We start from the raw sequence: 19,372 nt of genomic DNA on the forward strand, positions 1-19,372 counted from the left end.
AAATTTGTTGGAGTTCTTTGAGGATGTAACGAGCAGGGTGGATAAGGGGGAACCAGTGGATGTGGTGTATTTGGATTTCCAAAAGGCATTCGATAAGGTGCCACATAAGAGGTTACTGCACAAGAAAAACGCTCACAGGATTGGAGGTAATATATTAGCATGGATAGAGGATTGGTTAACTAACAGAAAACAGAGAGTTGGGATAAATGGGTCATTTTCCACTTGGCAAACAGTAACTAGCGGGGTGTCACGGGGATCAGTGCTGGGTCCTCAACTATTTACAATCTATATTAATGACTTGGATGAAGAGACCGAATGTAATGTAGCCAAATTTGCTGCTGATACAAACATGGGTGGGAGAGCAAATTGTGAGGAGGACACAAAAAATCTGAAGGGATATTGACAGGCTAAGTGAGTGGCAAACATTTGGCAGATAGAGTATAGGGCTCCAATTTTTTTTGAAGCAACTAGTTTCGTTTGGGGTATCTTAGAAATCGCAATTCTCGGCACTTAGTTTGCTCCGGTTCTAGTGAGTTAGTTTAGTTTCGTTTTAGTTCCGTTTTTTTTTCAAAAGGGGGTGTGTCCAGCCACTTAGGCCTGTTTTGCAAGTTTAGGCAGCGAAAACTTACTCCAAACTAATTTAGAACGGAGTAAGTGTCCACTTTTGTAAGTTCTGAAAAACCTTACCTAGAGTTAAGTTCCGTGTAGGCACAGCCAGAGACAGGCATGGGAAACATTAAACACAAAGGACTGAAGCATTAAACACATCACTTAAAATGGTCTAAAACTCTTGCGATGATATTTTGCCTTCTATCTGTTGAGTGAGGACAGTTGTTTCTCTCTTAATAAATAAGCAAGTGTAGGCTCCCGGTTGAGCCAGACACATCAACATCAACTGGGGGGGGGGAGAGAAAAGTTGGAGGATTTTCCAAAGCACTAAACACCTTCACAACAACATTAAAGAAGCATAAGCACTAAGCACTAAACAAAGCACAAAAAGTAATAAGCAATTAATTAACAAATAAAAAAATAGAAGGAACCCTGCACCTAAAGCATCAAGACCAAAGTAATAAGCAACCAATCAGTAACAAATAAAAAATAGAAGTCCTACCTTTATGTGAAGGGAAGGTGTTTGTGTTAGCCTCTCCATTTCTCTGTCAGTGTGTCTCTCTCTGTCAATGTCTCTGTGTTTCTGACAGTGAGGGGTGGTGGGGGAGGGGGTGGGAGGAGGCTGAACATAGTGGGAAGGGGGAAGGCTGAACAGGAGGCAGAATGCGGTGGGAGAAATGGGGGGGTGAACGGAGGCTGAAAGTGGGGGGGCGAGGTAGGCTGAACACGGGGGGGGGAGAAAGGGGGAGTGAATGGAGGCTGAACGAGGGGGGGGGAAGGGGGAGTGAATGGAGGCTGAACGCGGGGTGGGGGGGGGTGGTGAACGGAGGATGAACGCCGGCTGGGGGAGGCTGAACGTGGGGGGGTGGAGGGGGGTGTGAACGGAGGCTGAACGAGGGGGGAGGCATAGAGGTTTATTAGGGAGGGAACTACAGAGCTTAAGGCCTCGTCAGTCTGTGACACAGCATAAAGAACTCGCACACTTGCAACAACCAGGAATCTTTGCACCCGAGACAATTTGAGAGGCACAGTACTTGACTTTACACAAACTCAATTACAGACACTCTTCTCCTCAGCAGCCACCCACACACAACATTCAGATGGGTCAGACGATTCTACAGTAAAAAAATACTCTCACACAAGTCATTATTGTCAGCCTTTTATTTACAAGATTTTACAGTAAAATAATAACCAGCTGTGAAATATTTAAAATATCACAAGTACAATGCCATCAGATAAACTCATCCAAACACTTGGTACATTTTAGCTGCTCTGGTCAGTACCAGAGGTTTAATTGCAATGATGAACTTATACCAGCTTGCAAAAATGAAAACTATTTCTCAGTTCGATTCATACAACGCGGCAGTGGGCCTGCAGAGTGTCGGGCTGTGAGGAGCTCTGCACATGCGCGCACACTCTAGCGTGCATGTGCAGGGGTCCCGGCACTGTGTTCAGCGCCGGGACCTGGCTCCGCCCCCTCCACCTCTTGTGCTGTGCTACGCCTAGGCCGAAGACGTCCTGAGGAGACCGGAGAATTAGAAGGTAAGTTTTCGGCGCCCTTTTTATTCTAGAAAGTTGACGCACCTTATACAGGGGGCGGAAACTTGGGCCCAGAATGTGGGAAAATGTGAGGTTATCCACTTTGGCAGAAATAATAGAAAAGCAAATTATAATTTAAATGGAGATAAATTGCAAAGTGCTGCAGTACAGAGAGATCTGGGCGTCCTTGTGCATGAAACACAAAAAGTTAGCATGCAGGTACAGCAAGTAATCAGGAAGGCAAATGGAATGTTGGCCTTTATTGCAAGGGGGATGGAGTATAAAAGGAGAGAAGTCCTGCTACAACTGTACAGGGTGAGGCCACACCTGGAGTACTGTGTACAGTTTTGGTCTCAGTATTTAAGGAAGGATATACTTCCATTGGAGGCTGTTCAGAGAAGGTTCACTAAGTTGATTCCGGGGATGAGGGGGTTGACTTATGCGGATAGTTGTGTAGGTTGGACCTATCTACGTTGGAGTTCAGAAGAATGAGAGGTGATCTTATTGAAACTTAAGATAATGAGGGGGCTCGACAAGGTGGATGCAAAGAGAATATTTTCACTCATAGGAGAAACTAAAACTAGGGGACATAGTCTTAGAATAAGGGGCCGCCCATTTAAAACTGAGATGAGGAAGAATTTCTTCTCTGAGGGTTGTAAATCTATGGAATTATCTGCCCAAGTGTGCTGTAGAGACTGGGTCATTGAATATATTTAAGGTGGAGATGGACAGATTTTTGAACGATAAGGGAGTAAAGGGTTAAGGAAAGCGGGCAGGGAAGTGGAACTGAGTCCGTGGTCAGATCAGTCATGATCTTATTAAATGGTGGAGCAGGCTCGAGGATCCAAATGGCCTACCCCGGCTATTTCTTATGTTCTTATGGCAGATGTAGCGCTCTCGCGTAGGATGGACGCATCATGGATGACCCCAGGGTATATCACATCAACTGACATGATGCGATTCCTGTCGTCACTCACAGATGAGCTGCACATTCATGGAGTGGAAGCCTTTTCTGTTCCTGTACATCTCGGTATCTTCCAAAGGTGCTCGCAAGGTGATGTGGGTACAATCAATGCAGGCCTGTACCTTTGGGAAGCCAGCAATCCTGGAGACACCCACAGCCCTGTCACACATTGCCTGGGCAGTCATGGGGAACTTTATGTAGTCATTCCTCCAAGCATATAGTGCAGCAGTTACCTGCTGAATGCAGATATGTGTTGCATGTTGAGAAATGGCACACACATCCCCAGTTGTGGCCTGGAATGATTCAGAGGCATAGAAGGAAAGTGCAGCTGTAACCTTCACTTCCACTGACAAAGCAGTCCTCCTGACACTTCTAGGTTGCAGGTCTGCTTTTACTAACTCACAGACCTCGGTTACAACTTCTTTGCGGAAACGCAGCCTTCTCTCACAGTCTGCATCACTCAGGTGCAGCTATGAACGCCTGTCTCGGTATACCAGATGTGGGCAAGGCCTCCTGCCCATCATCCTACGTGCTCTCAGGTTCCTCATGCGATGATGTCTAATCAGTCGTCTCCTCCGCAGCACCATCATGTAGAAGACTTTCACGAGTTATGGCAGTATTGAGCAAGAAGCTCAAAACAGCAGGAGAAAGGACTCAAACCTTCTTTCCTCTCTCTCTCTCTCTCCCCCCAAGGTCGAAGCCCTAGTATGGACCACACCCTGGTCTGCTCATGCGCAATAGGCTTACCTAGAACGGGAAACTAGGCATTCAATGAAGACATTTGGGGCAATGAAGTCGAATGCAATTCTTAAATTTTAGATTTTTTTGGAAGTACCACCCCACCACCGATCGAATGTCTCCTCGAGGGTCAGCCGGCAGAATCTCGGCGTGCCCCCCCTCCACTAAGGCTTCTTTTGAAGCTGCTGTATGTCTAAGGGCTCTCGTCCCTTCAGTTCAGCTTCAATCCACCATCCCCCGCGCCCCCAGGCTTCTTTTGAACCCGAGCCTGTTTGTCCGGGCGAGAGAGCGATTTTGCCGGCCGATGCTCTGACCCTTGAGCCCGATGAGGAGACGTTTGGTGGTGATGTGGTACTTAAATTGCATTAGACTTCCATTTTCTCTCTTTTGACTTTAAAAAAATTAAGCCTCGTGATGCATATTCTTTGTCTTCTTGACTCCCTCCAAAACTTTGCATAAACACAATTCTGCGACGATTTTTTAATGTGCGCTCGTTTTTCTTAAGTCCCCAGAAAGGTTTTTGGGAGTGGTCACATACGCCATCGTAGGAAAAATGTAAGTTGGCCAAACTTGCTTAAGTGTGAAAAACCGGCGCAGGCCTCAGGTTACGTCGCCCTCTATGACACAAAAAAAACTAACCTAAAAAACAAATCATAATTAACTGAGTTAGGTTGGCGCAGAAACTTTGGGCAAACTTGGATATTTTAAGTTACGTCAAAGAAACGGCATAGATACCGGGAAAATTGAGCCCCGAGACTCATTTCTGTTTGTTCTACTTGTCACATTACCATCTCCATTTGCTTTGTATAATCATTCATTTAAATCACTCCCTTCCACCCTATAACAGACCTTCTCTTTTGTTCTTTCCTTTCCTGCCTATCAACTTTTTCCAGTTCTGTTTCTCTCTCCACAGATGCTGCCTGACCTGCTGAGTATTTTCAGCATTTTCTGTTTTTATTTTACACTTATGAGGGTGCGTTGCACAGACACGTGACTTGTATTCCCTTGCAATTAGAAGATTGAGGGGTGATCTAATCAAGGTCTTTAAAATGAATAAGGTTTTGATAGGGTAGATCAAGAGAAACGATTTCCTCTGACGGGAGAGACATCTTAAAATTAAAGCTAGCCCGTTCAGGAATGAAATTAGGAAGCATTTTTTTCCCCCCACATAAAACGGTTGTGGGAATCTAGAACTAGGTTCCGCCAAAAGGCTGTGGATGCAAGGGGGGGGAGGGGGGGTCTATTTAAATTTTCCAAGACTGAGATCGACATTTTTTGGGTAAGAGCATGAAGGAATATGATCAAAGGCAGGCAAATGTGGTTATGGTACAGATCAGCCGTGATCTGATTGAATGGAGGAACTGGCTCGAGGAGCTGAATGGTCAGCCCCTGTGCTATGTTCCTGGCTAGTTAGTGGTTGCATTGATTCTCTCTGCGGCAGCTTGGATGAAGGTTTGATCCCAGGAACTGCTGAGTTCTGACCTGGAGCACCTGCCCACGCAGCGATGATTGAGTCTTCGGTCAGCTGCTGTCATGAGATGCATGGACATGTCCCTATACTATGGTTATACTGGGTCATTGTTCTGGCCCTTAACCTGCCTGTTACTGAGTGCCAAATGTGGAAATTCTACTGCTGCATGTTTCATCCCCCCCAGGAAATAACGCCGCCTTCTGTTAAATGAATGACTCTGAAATTGGCTTATTTTGTGGGTAGCACCAAAAAACCAATTGAATGAAGTCGATGCCAAGCCACATGTTACTAATGTATGTGTTTTTAATGTAGGAGTGAGTGTTTCCAGGCAGTAATCCATCAACACATTAGTTATCAAAGTGCTTTCAAAATTGAGGTTTGCTGCAGATGATGAAACCTGTGTCCTGAACTCACCTCTTCCTCATACAGTTTTATAGCACAGGAACCACCGTGGTTGTACTGACTCTGAGCTGTCCCACTTAGTCCCATTCCCTTTTAGATTTTTCTTCAAATATTTATCCACTTCTCTTTTAAAAGCAGTTATGGATTCTGCTTCCATTACTGTGTGTCTTGCATTACTCCCTCAGAAACCCTCTTGAGTTAAATTTTTGTTTTAAACTCCTAATATCTCCCGTTGGCGATCTTAAATTTATGTTACTTTGTTACCACTGGAAATAATTTCTCCTTGTTTAATTCGTCAAAGCCCCTCCTAGTTTTGAACCGAATCTATCTACTCTTTCCTTTCTTGCTGTAGTGAAGAGTTGTAGTTCCTCTAGTCTCTCTCTCTCTCACTCTCCTATCTAAAGCCTCTCATCCTTAGTATCGTAGTGAATCTCTTCTGCATCCTCTCCATCGATCCTTGCCAAAGTAAGGTACCCAAAACAGGATATAGTATTCCAATGATTTGAATAGATTTAGCACTACACCTGCTTTTTACTCTATCTGCACCCCTGTCCTATTTTTGCTCTTTAATTTTCTCCAGTTGAGACTTGTATGTGCCGCACTAAATTATAAACATTTCAAAAGTTTTAGTTATCTTCGGTGTTCAGACTATAAATTGCTCAAACTTTGCTCTCCTAGTTTATGATGTTGGTGTGGCCTTCAACTGTACTCAAATATTTTCCCTTTTTTGGCGGGGGGGGGAGTAATGGTTAGGCATTCCTCCGTCAGCAACATTTTGAAGAAGATTTGTTTCATATTTCTAACAAAATTGTGAACGTTTCCTTTAGGGGTAATAAAACTGGCAATACCCCAAATCTGAAGTGTGATCACAACATGTTATAAATGCACAGTAGGTCAGCCAGCATCTGAAAACAGAAACGGCAGCTTAATTTTCTGGGTGTCGGCCCTCAGTCAGAATTGAATGTGAGCTTTTAAAACTTAGTTGCGACTATCACTGGGAATACCGAGCAGAGGAAATCTTCTCTCGTACAATTACAATGTCGTTACATAAAGAATCCCCGTGTCCACAGTTTTGTGTGTATGCTTAATGCTTTACTGTTATGCCATGAATCATGCACAACCTGACCTGAACTGTTTAGCCAGTGCTTTCAGGATTACAGCAAAGTTGAATGGCCTGGAATAACCTATCCACCTGAACAATTGCAGGTATTTTGTGATTCCAAATGTGGGCTGTTTCGAGCATTTTGAGATGTACTTCCCCCACCACACCCCCCCCAAAAAAACAGTTAAGGGGGTTACAACCTGTTGCTGATGGTGGCAATGCTGGGAGGCCATGTGTTCAGAGTATCTCACGGCATTAGAGCATTAGCTCAAAGACAGTGTTTCTCCTGGCATGTTCTACCCAAACACTAACTGAGCCAAGAGGCAGTGCTGTCGCCTCTCTCTGTGATGTATGCAGCTTTCAACCAGATGTATTTGCCAGGCTTCGGCAAAGGAGAGGCCACTGGTGCCAAGATAGATTCAGCCCTGAGACCGGTGTCTTTGTTTCTAACAGAAGGAAGCTTGTCCAGCACATGGAATGAGAAGTACATTGCATTATCCAAGACTCCTCCATGGAAAGGAAGAAACTCCTGCTCTATTGTTGAGACTGTAAGACATTTTCTTCTATTTTCTGTTTTTGCGACAGTTTTAATGTTTGATGAGTGGGGGTGGGAGGAGAGAAGAAGGGGAATGTTTTCCCTGCATATTCCGCCAGGCGTTGCTATGAAAAGGAATGCTGTGTCTGTTGATGTGACTGTGGGCTTCTCAGCCTTGTATGACCGCTATAAAATGTGGAAGGGTTTTGTACAGTTTTGTTCTTGAGCCGGCTAAACAAAGGTACATCATATCTAGAGCAAGTGTGCAGCAACGTGACCTTCCATGACCACTCTGCACCAATTCCAGGTGTAGCAGGCTTTCCTGCCCCAGTCCAATAAGAACTTACATTGATATAGCACCGTCAACGTAGTGAATCGTCCCAAAGCGATTCACAGGAGTGTAAGCAGACAAACAATTGACACCGAGCCACACAAAGTGAAATTAGGACAAGTGATCGTCAAAGAGATAGATTTTAAGCACTGTCTTAAAGGGGGAGAGCGAGGTGGAGAGGCTTAGGGAGGGAAGTCCAGAGCTTGGGGCCTGGGCAGTTTAGCTATGTTTTCTTTGGAACAGAGGAGGCAGAGGGGAGAACTTATTGAGGTGGATAACATTATGAGGGGCCTAGATATAGTGGATAGGACGGACCTATTTCCCTCGGCACAGGGGTCGACAACCAAGGGGCATAAATTTTAAGTAAACTGACCATTGCTTTAATTTTGGGGAGAGGTACCAGAAATGGGGGATAGGGGAGGGGCACCAGTAAATGGGGGATAGGGGAGGGGCACCAGTAAATGGGGGATAGGGGAGGGGCACCAGTAAATGGGGGATAGGGGAGGGGCACCAGTAAATGGGGAATAGGGGAGGGGCACCAGTAAATGGGGGATAGGGGAGGGGCACCAGTGGATGGGGGAGGGGCACCAGTAAATGGGAGATAAGGGAGGGGCACCAGTAAATGGGGGATAGGGGAGGGGCACCAGTAAATGGGGGATAGGGGAGGGGCACCAGTAAATGGGGGATTGGGGAGGGGCACCAGTAAATGGGGGATTGGGGAGGGGCACCAGTAAATGGGGATAGGGGAGGGGCACCAGTAAATGGGGGATAGGGGAGGGGCACCAGTAAATGGGGGATAGGGGAGGGGCACCAGTAAATGGGGGATAGGGGAGGGGCACCAGTAAATGGGAGATAGGGGAGGGGCACCAGTAAATGGGGGATAGGGGAGGGGCACCAGTAAATGGGGGATAGGGGAGGGGCACCAGTAAATGGGGGATAGGGAGGGACACCAGTAAATGGGGGATAGGGGAGGGGCACCAGTAAATGGGGGATAGGGGAGGGGCACCAGTTAATGGGGGATAGGGGAGGGGCACCAGTAAATGGGGGATAGGGGAGGGGCACCAGTAAATGTGGGATAGGGGAGGGGCACCAGTAAATGGGGGATAGGGAGGGACACCAGTAAATGGGGGATAGGGGAGGGGCACCAGTAAATATGGGATAGGGGAGGGGCACCAGTAAATGGGGGATAGGGAGGGACACCAGTAAATGGGGGATAGGGGTGGGGCACCAGTAAATGGGGGATAGGGGAGGGGCACCAGTAAATGGTGCCAACTTGCAATGACGTTTGTGAGTGAAAGAAGGTCAGAATGTTTTCGTGGGTTTAAAATAGAAATAAGGAGCTTCCCCAATGGCTGAGTTGGTCGATGCTGGACCACGCAGACTAGAAAGGTCAGAGGTACAATACCTGGCCTGTGTTGAGCTCGCTGATTGCGTCAGGATAACAGTAATTGTACTAGGAGGCCAGCAGCGAGGTGGGGACCCGAGGCCAGTATACATGCGGTAACAGGAGAGCGAGCAGAAAAGCGCAGCTGAGCTTGCGCATGGAGAGCAGCGTACAGGAGCGGGGCCCGGGGTACAGGGTCAGTGGTCTATGGACAAATAGGCACGCTGAATAACAGGGAGAGAGGACCTGAGCGAGGGAGGGAGGGAGGGAAGGGGTCAGTAGTGTGTGAGGCCCTTGCAGCAGAGCCTGCTCTCCAATCGCCTTGGATCCCTTTGCCATTCGACCAAGACCTTGCTCTGTAAAGCCCGTGTGGTGGCTGGTGTGCAACGGCCACTCCACATTAAAAGAATTCACGCACAGGCATCTTCAATGAATGTTTGTGAGTGAAAATTAAAATGAAGTTCGGGACCTGGCCCGCATTGGTCTCATCCGTCACCTTAGAACTCATTTTAGTGTGGAAGCAAGTCATCCCCGACTCCGGGGGACTGCCTAAGAAGTAAGAAGGAGTTTAGAGGGGATTTGGGGGGAATGTTTTTCACCCAGAGGTTAGTGGGGATCTGGAACTCACTGCCTGAAAGGGTGTCAGAGGCAGAAACCCTCACCACATTTAAACTTGGATGTGTACTTGAAGTGCCGTAACCTACAGGGCTATGGACCTGGAGCTGGAAAGCCCTTTGTCGGATGGCGCGGAAACAATGGGCCGAAACGGACTCGTTCCGTGCAGTAAATTTCAACGATTCTATGATAGACAGCTGAAGGCACAACTGCCAATGGTGGGGAGGGATGCACGAGAGGCGCAGAGATCTTGGAGCCTTGTCGGACTGGAGGAGGTTGCAGAGATAAGGAGGGACGAGCCTTTGAACACAAGGATGAGAATTTTAAAATCGGGGCATTGCCGGAACGGGAGCGAGTGTATGTCAGAGAGCAGAGGGGTGATAGGTGAACGGGACTGAGTACTGAAGCATTATATGCAGTGAAAATTGCAGATTTCTGTGCAATAACAAATCTCTTATCGCAGAAAATCATTTGCTCTGATTGTGTATTTACAGCATCAATGACACTACCGCGCAGTTCATTTAATTCTACTTCATAGAAAATGGACATACCCACTCCCCCTTCCATTGACTTGATGGATAAACGTGTGACACTGAACTTTACACACCAGAATGGTCCCAGGTCCAATCCTTGGGACTCTGCTGAATTAGCTGACCTTGGCCAGTGAGCAGTCGAAGTATTGGAGAGAGGGTTAGGGGAGGGAAGGGAAATCAGCCATGGTTCCCATTCATGATCGCCACCCAGTGATCACTGCTGGAAAGTGCATGTGTCTAGACATTGAGTAAGGACAAGGTCTGCACTCAATGGTGATGCCTGTCCACTGTCGAATGGCCTGGGCTCTCGCATGCAGATTGGCCAGTTAGGCAAAGTAATGGAGGCCTGTTGTGCATGGAAGGTGAGGGTGAGAATGGAACAGTGACCTACAAGTAATTGTTTTAATTTTCATTTTAATACATGTAAATAACGTTTAGTTGCAGTTCTCAAATACAGTAGCTAGGATCCTCTACCTACCGATGACTCCTGCATTAATAAATCGGGGAGGGGGTGAACAGGGTTAACTTGTATTGGTGTTTTGTGCAACTTCTCATGGTTCCTAGTGCTTGTATTTGTTAATGCAGGTTTAGCATCTCGGTTACAAAGCCATTCATGAATGGTGGATCTGTAGTTTTACAACTAAAATATTACATCTCTGGGTATCTGACGCTGCCTGGTATGGGAATTGATGACATTCTCGTCTTCTTTTCTCTCAAAATGGATATTGTGGCCTAAATTACTTTAGCAGTTTTATGTATTCTATAACTAGAGCAGTTACAATCTGTGGTTGGGTGTGTGTGTGTGTGTGTGTGTGTGTTTGGATGGGTGGGTGTGGGTGTGTCTGTGTCTGTGTGTGTGTGTGTGTGTGTGTCTGTTTGGATGGGTGGGTGTGTCTGTGTCTGTGTGTGTGTGTGTGTCTGTTTGGATGGGTGGGTGTGGGTATGTCTGTGTGTGTGTGTGCATCATAATGCACTCAATTCCACCACCTGGTGGATTGGGGGAAGGAGTGTTTTGTTGCGTGTTTGGGTTTTAGCTTTGCCAATCCGATTTTAGTAATTGCTGGGAACTTATTAAAAATGCATTAGATGCTCAGAAGTAATTGTACGGATTTGCAGAGCAAAGAAGTGCAAACTAATGTGCAATCATTTCTGGGGCTTTCCCCCTGCCCACGAGTGTCCTGCAGTCAACCTGCTCCCAGATTTATACTGGGGCAGGTGTGTCCCAGGCTCTAGGCCCCCCATTAAAAACTCTCCTCCCACCCCAAAAGTGGGGCCTGCCTGATCTCTGCCCATTCCCATCTATCCCAGGCTGATTGGATATCTCGCTCTAGCTGCTGTCATGGGTCAAACAGTATTAGTCGGAATGATGTCCAAATGTAACGCCTCGGGTGAGTGTATTGCTCGGTGAGGATCAAGCAGCTCCCAGCTCTAAACCCCTGGCTATTCCAAGTTGACCAGTCTCAGCTAGTGCTGCAATTAGCTTGAGCGCTCTATTTGAAAATCAGCTCTGGTTCCTGCTCTCGGATCGCTGTGCAGGAGAGAACATAAGAAATGGGAGTAGGCCATTCGGCTCCTCGAGCCTGCTCCGCCATTCAATAAGATCATGGTTGATCTGATACCTCAGCTCTATTTTTTTGCTTTCCCACCCGAGCTCCATATCCCATAATTCTCCATAGTCCAAAAATCTGTCGATCCCTGACTTGAATATACTCAATGATTCAGCATCCACAGCCCTCAGGGGTAGAGAATTCCAAAGGTTTACAACTCTCTGAGTGAAGAAATTGCTGCTCTTAAATGGCTGACCCCTTATCCTGGGACTGTGCCCCCTAGTTTTAGACTCTCCGGCCAGGGGAAACATCCTCTCTGCATCTACGCTGTCAATCCCCCTCAGAATCTTTAATGTTCAGTAAAATCACACCTCATTCTTCTAAACTCTATAGTGTGCGTGTATAAACCCATGGAGGGTGGGACCGGATTCGGTCTGGCAGTGATGCATGTCTGTACTTTTATTTCTCGCTTGGTCATTAGAAATGGCCACGTGGGCAAGTTGCTGGAAGGCATAGGAACCCTACCCCCAGCGAGGTGTTGGCACCTTCAGTCAGAAGAAAAGTGGGCTTTGGGGGATGAATTGCCGAGATTCCACGGATCTTGTGCCTTGCACTATATCAATATATTAATGTTCGAACAATCCCAGTGACCGATAGAAATCTGTTCTTGTGTCTGTGGTGTAAGGTTCTCGTTGATCTGACTTTTTTTGTAAAATGTTCAATCCATTCAGCCAACAAGAAGCACGAAACGGAGTCGACTCTTCAGTGAAGAGGAGGAGAGGCAGCTGCAGAACACCAAGTCTCCCAAACGGAACCAGAGAGTCGCCATGCAGCCTCAGGTGTGAGCTCCCTTACTATGAACAAAACAGCATTTTGTGACTGACTGACTGACATGAAGATTTTTTTAAATAAAAGTTCACAGGGTAAGAGTTTCTCTGCAGTTTGTACCATCCCTGGCTGAGAGGGCAAGGTGGCTGTCTTTTCTTCCGGACCTCGGCCAGTGCATCTCTTGTCAGCAGCTAAGAGGTGTATCGGAGCAGACTGAGGGGCCCAGTCAGTCCTCCAGTCCCACCTTCGCTGTTTGGGAAGTGTCTGCACTCTGCTCAGCATCTCTCCAGCGACGCATGGCTGTGATCAGATTGACACGGCAAACAGAACAGTGCTTCATGGCAGAGGATGTAATGCTTAAACTATGGGCAGAGCTCTGGTCGGAGCAGATTTTGAGTGCTGTCCTGTTCTCACCGAGGTACAGTGTCCCAGAGGTGGTCCTGGGAAGAGTCTTGAGATTGATCCCCAGCGACCCGTTCTCACTGAGGCACTGTGTCCTGAGACAAGCCATGATCTGATTCCCAGCGACCTGTTCTCACCAAAGTACACTGTCCTGGGAGGAGCCTTGAAACTGATTTCCCCCGGCATCAAAGGCTGGAGTCCTTTCAACCTTGAAAGGAGGTGATCAGGGACAGTAAATAACATGACTAAATAGTATAGTAATTAAACCGTGACATTAGGAGGGGGGGGAAGGGGTTCAGACTGGCCATTAGGCAAGTTTAGGACTGGCATTCGAAAATTGTGAGCATGCTGTGATCAAAACATTGAATGCATTTGCAGAAAGGGAAATGGGGCAAAAAGACTGTGCTCATTTAACAGACATTTAGATTCTGATTTTGTGCAGAGGAGACACTGTAGTTGGGCGTGATACCTGCCCATGTTTACCATGCGGACCCTCTCACCGTTTGTGTAGATCATGCCCAGCACTCAGTGGTACCTCATTATACCGCAACACTGTGGCCTTCTCCTTCCATACTGTGGGTTGGCTTTTAACTCCTAAAGCTGATTGTAAACAAGGTAATTAAATAACGGTACTACTCGCGGCTGAGGAATGTTGGTGCTGAGCAATGTGACACCTGCCAATTCAGGAGCCTGTGTCATGCACTCATGCAAATATTGCGTGGACTAGACTGGGGTCGGTCGGAGTGTGGGGGGACTGGGGTGGGTCGGAGTGTGGGGGGACTGGGGTGGGTCGGAGTGTGGGGGGACTGGGGTGGGTCGGAGTGTGGGGGGACTGGGGTGGGTCGGAGTGTGGGGGGACTGGGGTGGGTCGGAGTGTGGGGGGACTGGGGTGGGTCGGAGTGTGGGGGGACTGGGGTGGGTCGGAGTGTGGGGGGACTGGGGTGGGTCGGAGTGTGGGAGGACTGGGGTGGGTCGGAGTGTGGGGGGACTGGGGTGGGTCGGAGTGTGGGGGGACTGGGGTCGGTCGGAGTGTGGGGGGACTGGTGTCGGTCGGAGTGTGGGGGGGACTGGGGTGGGTCGGAGTGTGGGGGGACTGGGGTGGGTCGGAGTGTGGGGGGACTGGGGTGGGTCGGAGTGTGGGGGGACTGGGGTGGGTCGGAGTGTGGGGGGACTGGGGTGGGTCGGAGTGTGGGGGGACTGGGGTGGGTCGGAGTGTGGGGGGACTGGGGTGGGTCGGAGTGTGGGGGGACTGGGGTCGGTCGGAGTGTGGGGGGACTGGGGTGGGTCGGAGTGTGGGGGGACTGGTGTCGGTCGGAGTGTGGGGGGGACTGGGGTGGGTCGGAGTGTGGGGGGACTGGGGTCGGTCGGAGTGTGGGGGGACTGGTGTCGGTCGGAGTGTGGGGGGGACTGGGGTCGGTCGGAGTGTGGGGGGACTGGGGTCGGAGTGTGGGGGGACTGGGGTCGGTCGGAGTGTGGGGGGACTGGGGTGGGTCGGAGTGTGGGGGGACTGGGGTGGGTCGGAGTGTGGGGGGACTGGGGTCGGTCGGAGTGTGGGGGGACTGGGGTCGGTCGGAGTGTGGGGGGACTGGGGTCGGTCGGAGTGTGGGGGGACTGGGGTGGGTCGAAGTGTGGGGGGACTGGGGTGGGTCGGAGTGTGGGGGGGACTGGGGTCGGTCGGAGTGTGGGGGGACTGGGGTCGGTCGGAGTGTGGGGGGACTGGGGTGGGTCGGAGTGTGGGGGGACTGGGGTGGGTCGGAGTGTGGGGGGACTGGGGTCGGTCGGAGTGTGGGGGGACTGGGGTCGGTCGGAGTGTGGGGGGACTGGGGTGGGTCGGAGGTTGGGGGGACTGGGGTGGGTCGGAGTGTGGGGGGACTGGGGTCGGTCGGAGTGTGGGGGGACTGGGGTGGGTCGGAGTGTGGGGGGACTGGGGTGGGTCGGAGTGTGGGGGGACTGGGTGGGTCGGAGTGTGGGGGGACTGGGGTGGGTCGGAGTGTGGGGGACTGGGGTGGGTCGGAGTGTGGGGGGACTGGGGTGGGTCGGAGTGTGGGGGGGACTGGGGTGGGTCGGAGTGTGGGGGGACTGGGGTGGGTCGGAGTGTGGGGGGACTGGGGTGGGTCGGAGTGTGGGGGGACTGGGGTCGGTCGGAGGTTGGGGGACTGGGGTGGGTCGGAGTGTGGGGGACTGGGGTGGGTCGGAGTGTGGGGGGACTGGGGTGGGTCGGAGTGTGGGGGGACTGGGGTGGGTCGGAGTGTGGGGGGACTGGGGTGGGTCGGAGTGTGGGGGACTGGGGTGGGTCGGAGTGTGGGGGACTGGGGTGGGTCGGAGTGTGGGGGGACTGGGGTGGGTCGGAGTGTGGGGGGACTGGGGTGGGTCGGAGTGTGGGGGGACTGGGGTGGGTCGGAGTGTGGGGGGACTGGGGGTGGTGGGGTGGGGTCGGAGTGTGGGGGGACTGGGGTGGGTCGGAGTGTGGGGGGACTGGGGTGGGTCGGAGTGTGGGGGGACTGGGGTGGGTCGGAGTGTGGGGGGACTGGGGTGGGTCGGAGTGTGGGGGGACTGGGGTGGGTCGGAATGTGGGGGGACTGGGGTGGGTCGGAGTGTGGGGGGACTGGGGTCGGTCGGAGTGTGGGGGGACTGGGGTCGGTCGGAGTGTGGGGGGACTGGGGTGGGTCGGAGTGTGGGGGACAGGGGTGGGTCGGAGTGTGGGGGGACTGGGGTGGGTCGGAGTGTGGGGGGACTGGGGTGGGTCGGAGTGTGGGGGACTGGGGTGGGTCGGAGTGTGGGGGGACTGGGGTGGGTCGGAGTGTGGGGGGACTGGGGTGGGTCGGAGTGTGGGGGGACTGGGGTGGGTCGGAGTGTGGGGGGACTGGGGTCGGTCGGAGTGTGGGGGGACTGGGGTCGGAGTGTGGGGGGACTGGGGTCGGTCGGAGTGTGGGGGGACTGAGGTGGGTCGGAGTGTGGGGGGACTGGGGTCGGTCGGAGTGTGGGGGGACTGGGGTCGGAGTGTGGGGGGACTGGGGTGGGTCGGAGTGTGGGGGGACTGGGGTCGGTCGGAGTGTGGGGGGACTGAGGTGGGTCGGAGTGTGGGGGGACTGGGGTCGGTCGGAGTGTTGGGGGGACTGGGGTCGGTCGGAGTGTGGGGGGACTGGGTCGGAGTGTGGGAGACTGGGGTGGGTCGGAGTGTGGGGGGACTGGGGTGGGTCGGAGTGTGGGGGGACTGGGGTGGGTCGGAGTGTGGGGGGACTGGGGTGGGTCGGAGTGTGGGGGGACTGGGGTGGGTCGGAGTGTGGGGGGACTGGGGTGGGTCGGAGTGTGGGGGGACTGGGGTGGGTCGGAGTGTGGGGGGACTGGGGTGGGTCGGAGTGTGGGGGGACTGGGGTGGGTCGGAGTGTGGGGGGACTGGGGTGGGTCGGAGTGTGGGGGGACTGGGGTGGGTCGGAGTGTGGGGGGACTGGGGTCGGAGTGTGGGGGACTGGGGTCGGAGTGTGGGGGGACTGGGGTCGGAGTGTGGGGGGACTGGGGTGGGTCGGAGTGTGGGGGGACTGGGGTGGGTCGGAGTGTGGGGGGACTGGGTCGGAGTGTGGGGGGACTGGGGTGGGTCGGAGTGTGGGGGGACTAGGGGTGGGTCGGAGTGCGGGGGGGACTGGGGTGGGTCGGAGTGTGGGGGGACTGGGGTGGGTCGGAGTGTGGGGGACTGGGGTGGGTCGGAGTGTGGGGGGACTGGGGTGGGTCGGAGTGTGGGAGGACTGGGGTCGGTCGGAGTGCGGGGGGACTGGGGTGGGTCGGAGTGCGGGGGGACTGGGGTCGGTCGGAGTGCGGGGGGACTGGGGTGGGTCGGAGTGCGGGGGGGACTGGGGTCGGTCGGAGTGCGGGGGACTGGGGTGGGTCGGAGTGCGGGGGGACTGGGGTGGGTCGGAGTGCGGGGGGACTGGGGTGGGTCGGAGTGTGGGGGGACTGGGGTCGGTCGGAGTGTGGGGGGACTGGGGTGGGTCGGAGTGTGGGGGGACTGGGGTCGGTCGGAGTGTGGGGGACTGGGGTGGGTCGGAGTGTGGGGGGACTGGGGTGGGTCGGAGTGCGGGGGACTGGGGTGGGTCGGAGTGCGGGGGGACTGGGGTCGGTCGGAGTGTGGGGGGACTGGGGTGGGTCGGAGTGTGGGGGACTGGGGTGGGTCGGAGTGTGGGGGGACTGGGGTGGGTCGGAGTGTGGGGGGACTGGGGTGGGTCGGAGTGTGGGGGGACTGGGGTGGGTCGGAGTGTGGGGGGACTGGGGTGGGTCGGAGTGTGGGGGGACTGGGGTGGGTCGGAGTGTGGGGGGACTGGGGTGGGTCGGAGTGTGGGGGGACTGGGGTGGGTCGGAGTGTGGGGGGACTGGGGTGGGTCGGAGTGTGGGGGGACTGGGGTGGGTCGGAGTGTGGGGGACTGGGGGTGGGTCGGAGTGTGGGGACTGGGGTGGTCGGAGTGTGGGGGGACTGGGGTGGGTCGGAGTGTGGGGGGACTGGGGTCGGTCGGAGTGTGGGGGGACTGGGGTGGGTCGGAGTGTGGGGGGACTGGGGTGGGTCGGAGTGTGGGGGGACTGGGGTGGGTCGGAGTGTGGGGGGACTGGGGTGGGTCGGAGTGTAGGGGGACTGGGGTCGGAGTGTGGGGGACTGGGGTGGGTCGGAGTGTGGGGGGACTGGGGTGGGTCGGAGTGTGGGGGGACTGGGGTGGGTCGGAGTGTGGGGGACTGGGGTGGGTCGGAGTGTGGGGGGACTGGGGTGGGTCGGAGTGTGGGGGGACTGGGGTGGTCGGAGTGTGGGGGACTGGGGTGGGTCGGAGTGTGGGGGTCGGAGTGTGGGGGACTGGGGTGGGTCGGAGTGTGGGGGGACTGGGGTGGGTCGGAGTGTGGGGGGACTGGGGTCGGAGTGTGGGGGGACTGGGGTGGGTCGGAGTGTGGGGGGGACCGGGGTCGGTCGGAGTGTGGGGGGACCGGGGTCGGTCGGAGTGTGGGGGGTCTGGGGTGGGTCGGAGTGTGGGGGGACTGGGGTCGGTCGGAGTGTGGGGGGACTGGGGTGGGTCGGAGTGTGGGGGGACTGGGGTCGGTCGGAGTGTGGGGGGACTGGGGTGGGTCGGAGTGCGGGGGACTGGGGTCGGTCGGAGTGCGGGGGGACTGGGGTCGGTCGGAGTGCGGGGGGACTGGGGTGGGTCGGAGTGTGGGGGGACTGGGGTGGGTCGGAGTGTGGGGGGACTGGGGTGGGTCGGAGTGTGGGGGACTGGGGTGGGTCGGAGTGTGGGGGGACTGGGGTGGGTCGGAGTGTGGGGGACTGGGGTGGGTCGGAGTGTGGGGGGACTGGGGTGGGTCGGAGTGTGGGGGACTGGGGGTGGGTCGGAGGGTGGGGACTGGGGTGGGTCGGAGTGTGGGGGACTGGGGTGGGTCGGAGTGTGGGGGGACTGGGGTGGGTCGGAGTGTGGGGGGACTGGGGTGGGTCGGAGTGTGGGGGGACTGGGGTGGGTCGGAGTGTGGGGGACTGGGGTGGGTCGGAGTGTGGGGGACTGGGGTGGGTCGGAGTGTGGGGGGACTGGGGTGGGTCGGAGTGTGGGGGACTGGGGTGGGTCGGAGTGTGGGGGGACTGGGGTGGGTCGGAGTGTGGGGGGACTGGGGTGGGTCGGAGTGTGGGGGGACTGGGGTGGGTCGGAGTGTGGGGCGACTGGGGTGGGTCGGCAGTGTGGGGGGACTGGGGTGGGTCGGAGTGTGGGGGGACTGGGGTCGGTCGGAGTGTGGGGGGACTGGGGTGGGTCGGAGTGTGGGGGGACTGGGGTCGGAGTGTGGGGGGACTGGGGTGGGTCGGAGTGTGGGGGACTGGGGTGGGTCGGCGTGGGGGGACTGGGGTGGGTCGGAGTGTGGGGGGACTGGGGTGGGTCGGAGTGGGGGGACTGGGGTCGGAGTGTGGGGGGACTGGGGTCGGTCGGTGTGTGGGGGGGCTGGGGTCGGTCGGAGTGTGGGGGGCTGGGGTGGGTCGGAGTGTGGGGGGACTGGGGTGGGTCGGAGTGTGGGGGGACTGGGGTCGGTCGGAGTGTGGGGGGACTGGGGTGGGTCGGAGTGTGGGGGGACTGGGGTGGGTCGGAGTGTGGGGGACTGGGGTCGGTCGGAGTGTGGGGGACTGGGGTGGGTCGGAGGTGTGGGGGGACTGGGGTCGGGTCGGAGTGTGGGGGGACTGGGGTGGGTCGGAGTGTGGGGGGACTGGGGTGGGTCGGAGTGTGGGGGGACTGGGGTTGGGTCGGAGTGTGGGGGGACTGGGGTGGGTCGGAGTGTGGGGGGACTGGGTGGGTCGGAGTGTGGGGGACTGGGGTGGGTCGGAGTGTGGGGGCACTGGGGTGGGTCGGAGTTGTGGGGGGGACT

The 19,372-nt window shown here is 54.5% G+C and overlaps 1 protein-coding gene across 1 annotated transcript in view; it reads left to right on the top strand.

The window, feature by feature from the left end:
• The window catches only part of lin9 (lin-9 DREAM MuvB core complex component), a 203,110-nt gene that overhangs the window by 70,090 nt on the left and 113,648 nt on the right, over positions 1-19,372 (top strand). The window contains exons 3-4 of the mRNA XM_070884578.1: positions 7,279-7,373; positions 12,502-12,609. Coding sequence (XP_070740679.1) covers positions 7,279-7,373; positions 12,502-12,609 — 203 coding nt within the window. The remainder of the gene's footprint in view (positions 1-7,278; positions 7,374-12,501; positions 12,610-19,372) is intronic.

The sequence above is a fragment of the Pristiophorus japonicus genome, chromosome 7 (assembly GCF_044704955.1).
Source record: "Pristiophorus japonicus isolate sPriJap1 chromosome 7, sPriJap1.hap1, whole genome shotgun sequence".
In the NCBI taxonomy this organism is placed as follows: domain Eukaryota; kingdom Metazoa; phylum Chordata; class Chondrichthyes; family Pristiophoridae; genus Pristiophorus; species Pristiophorus japonicus.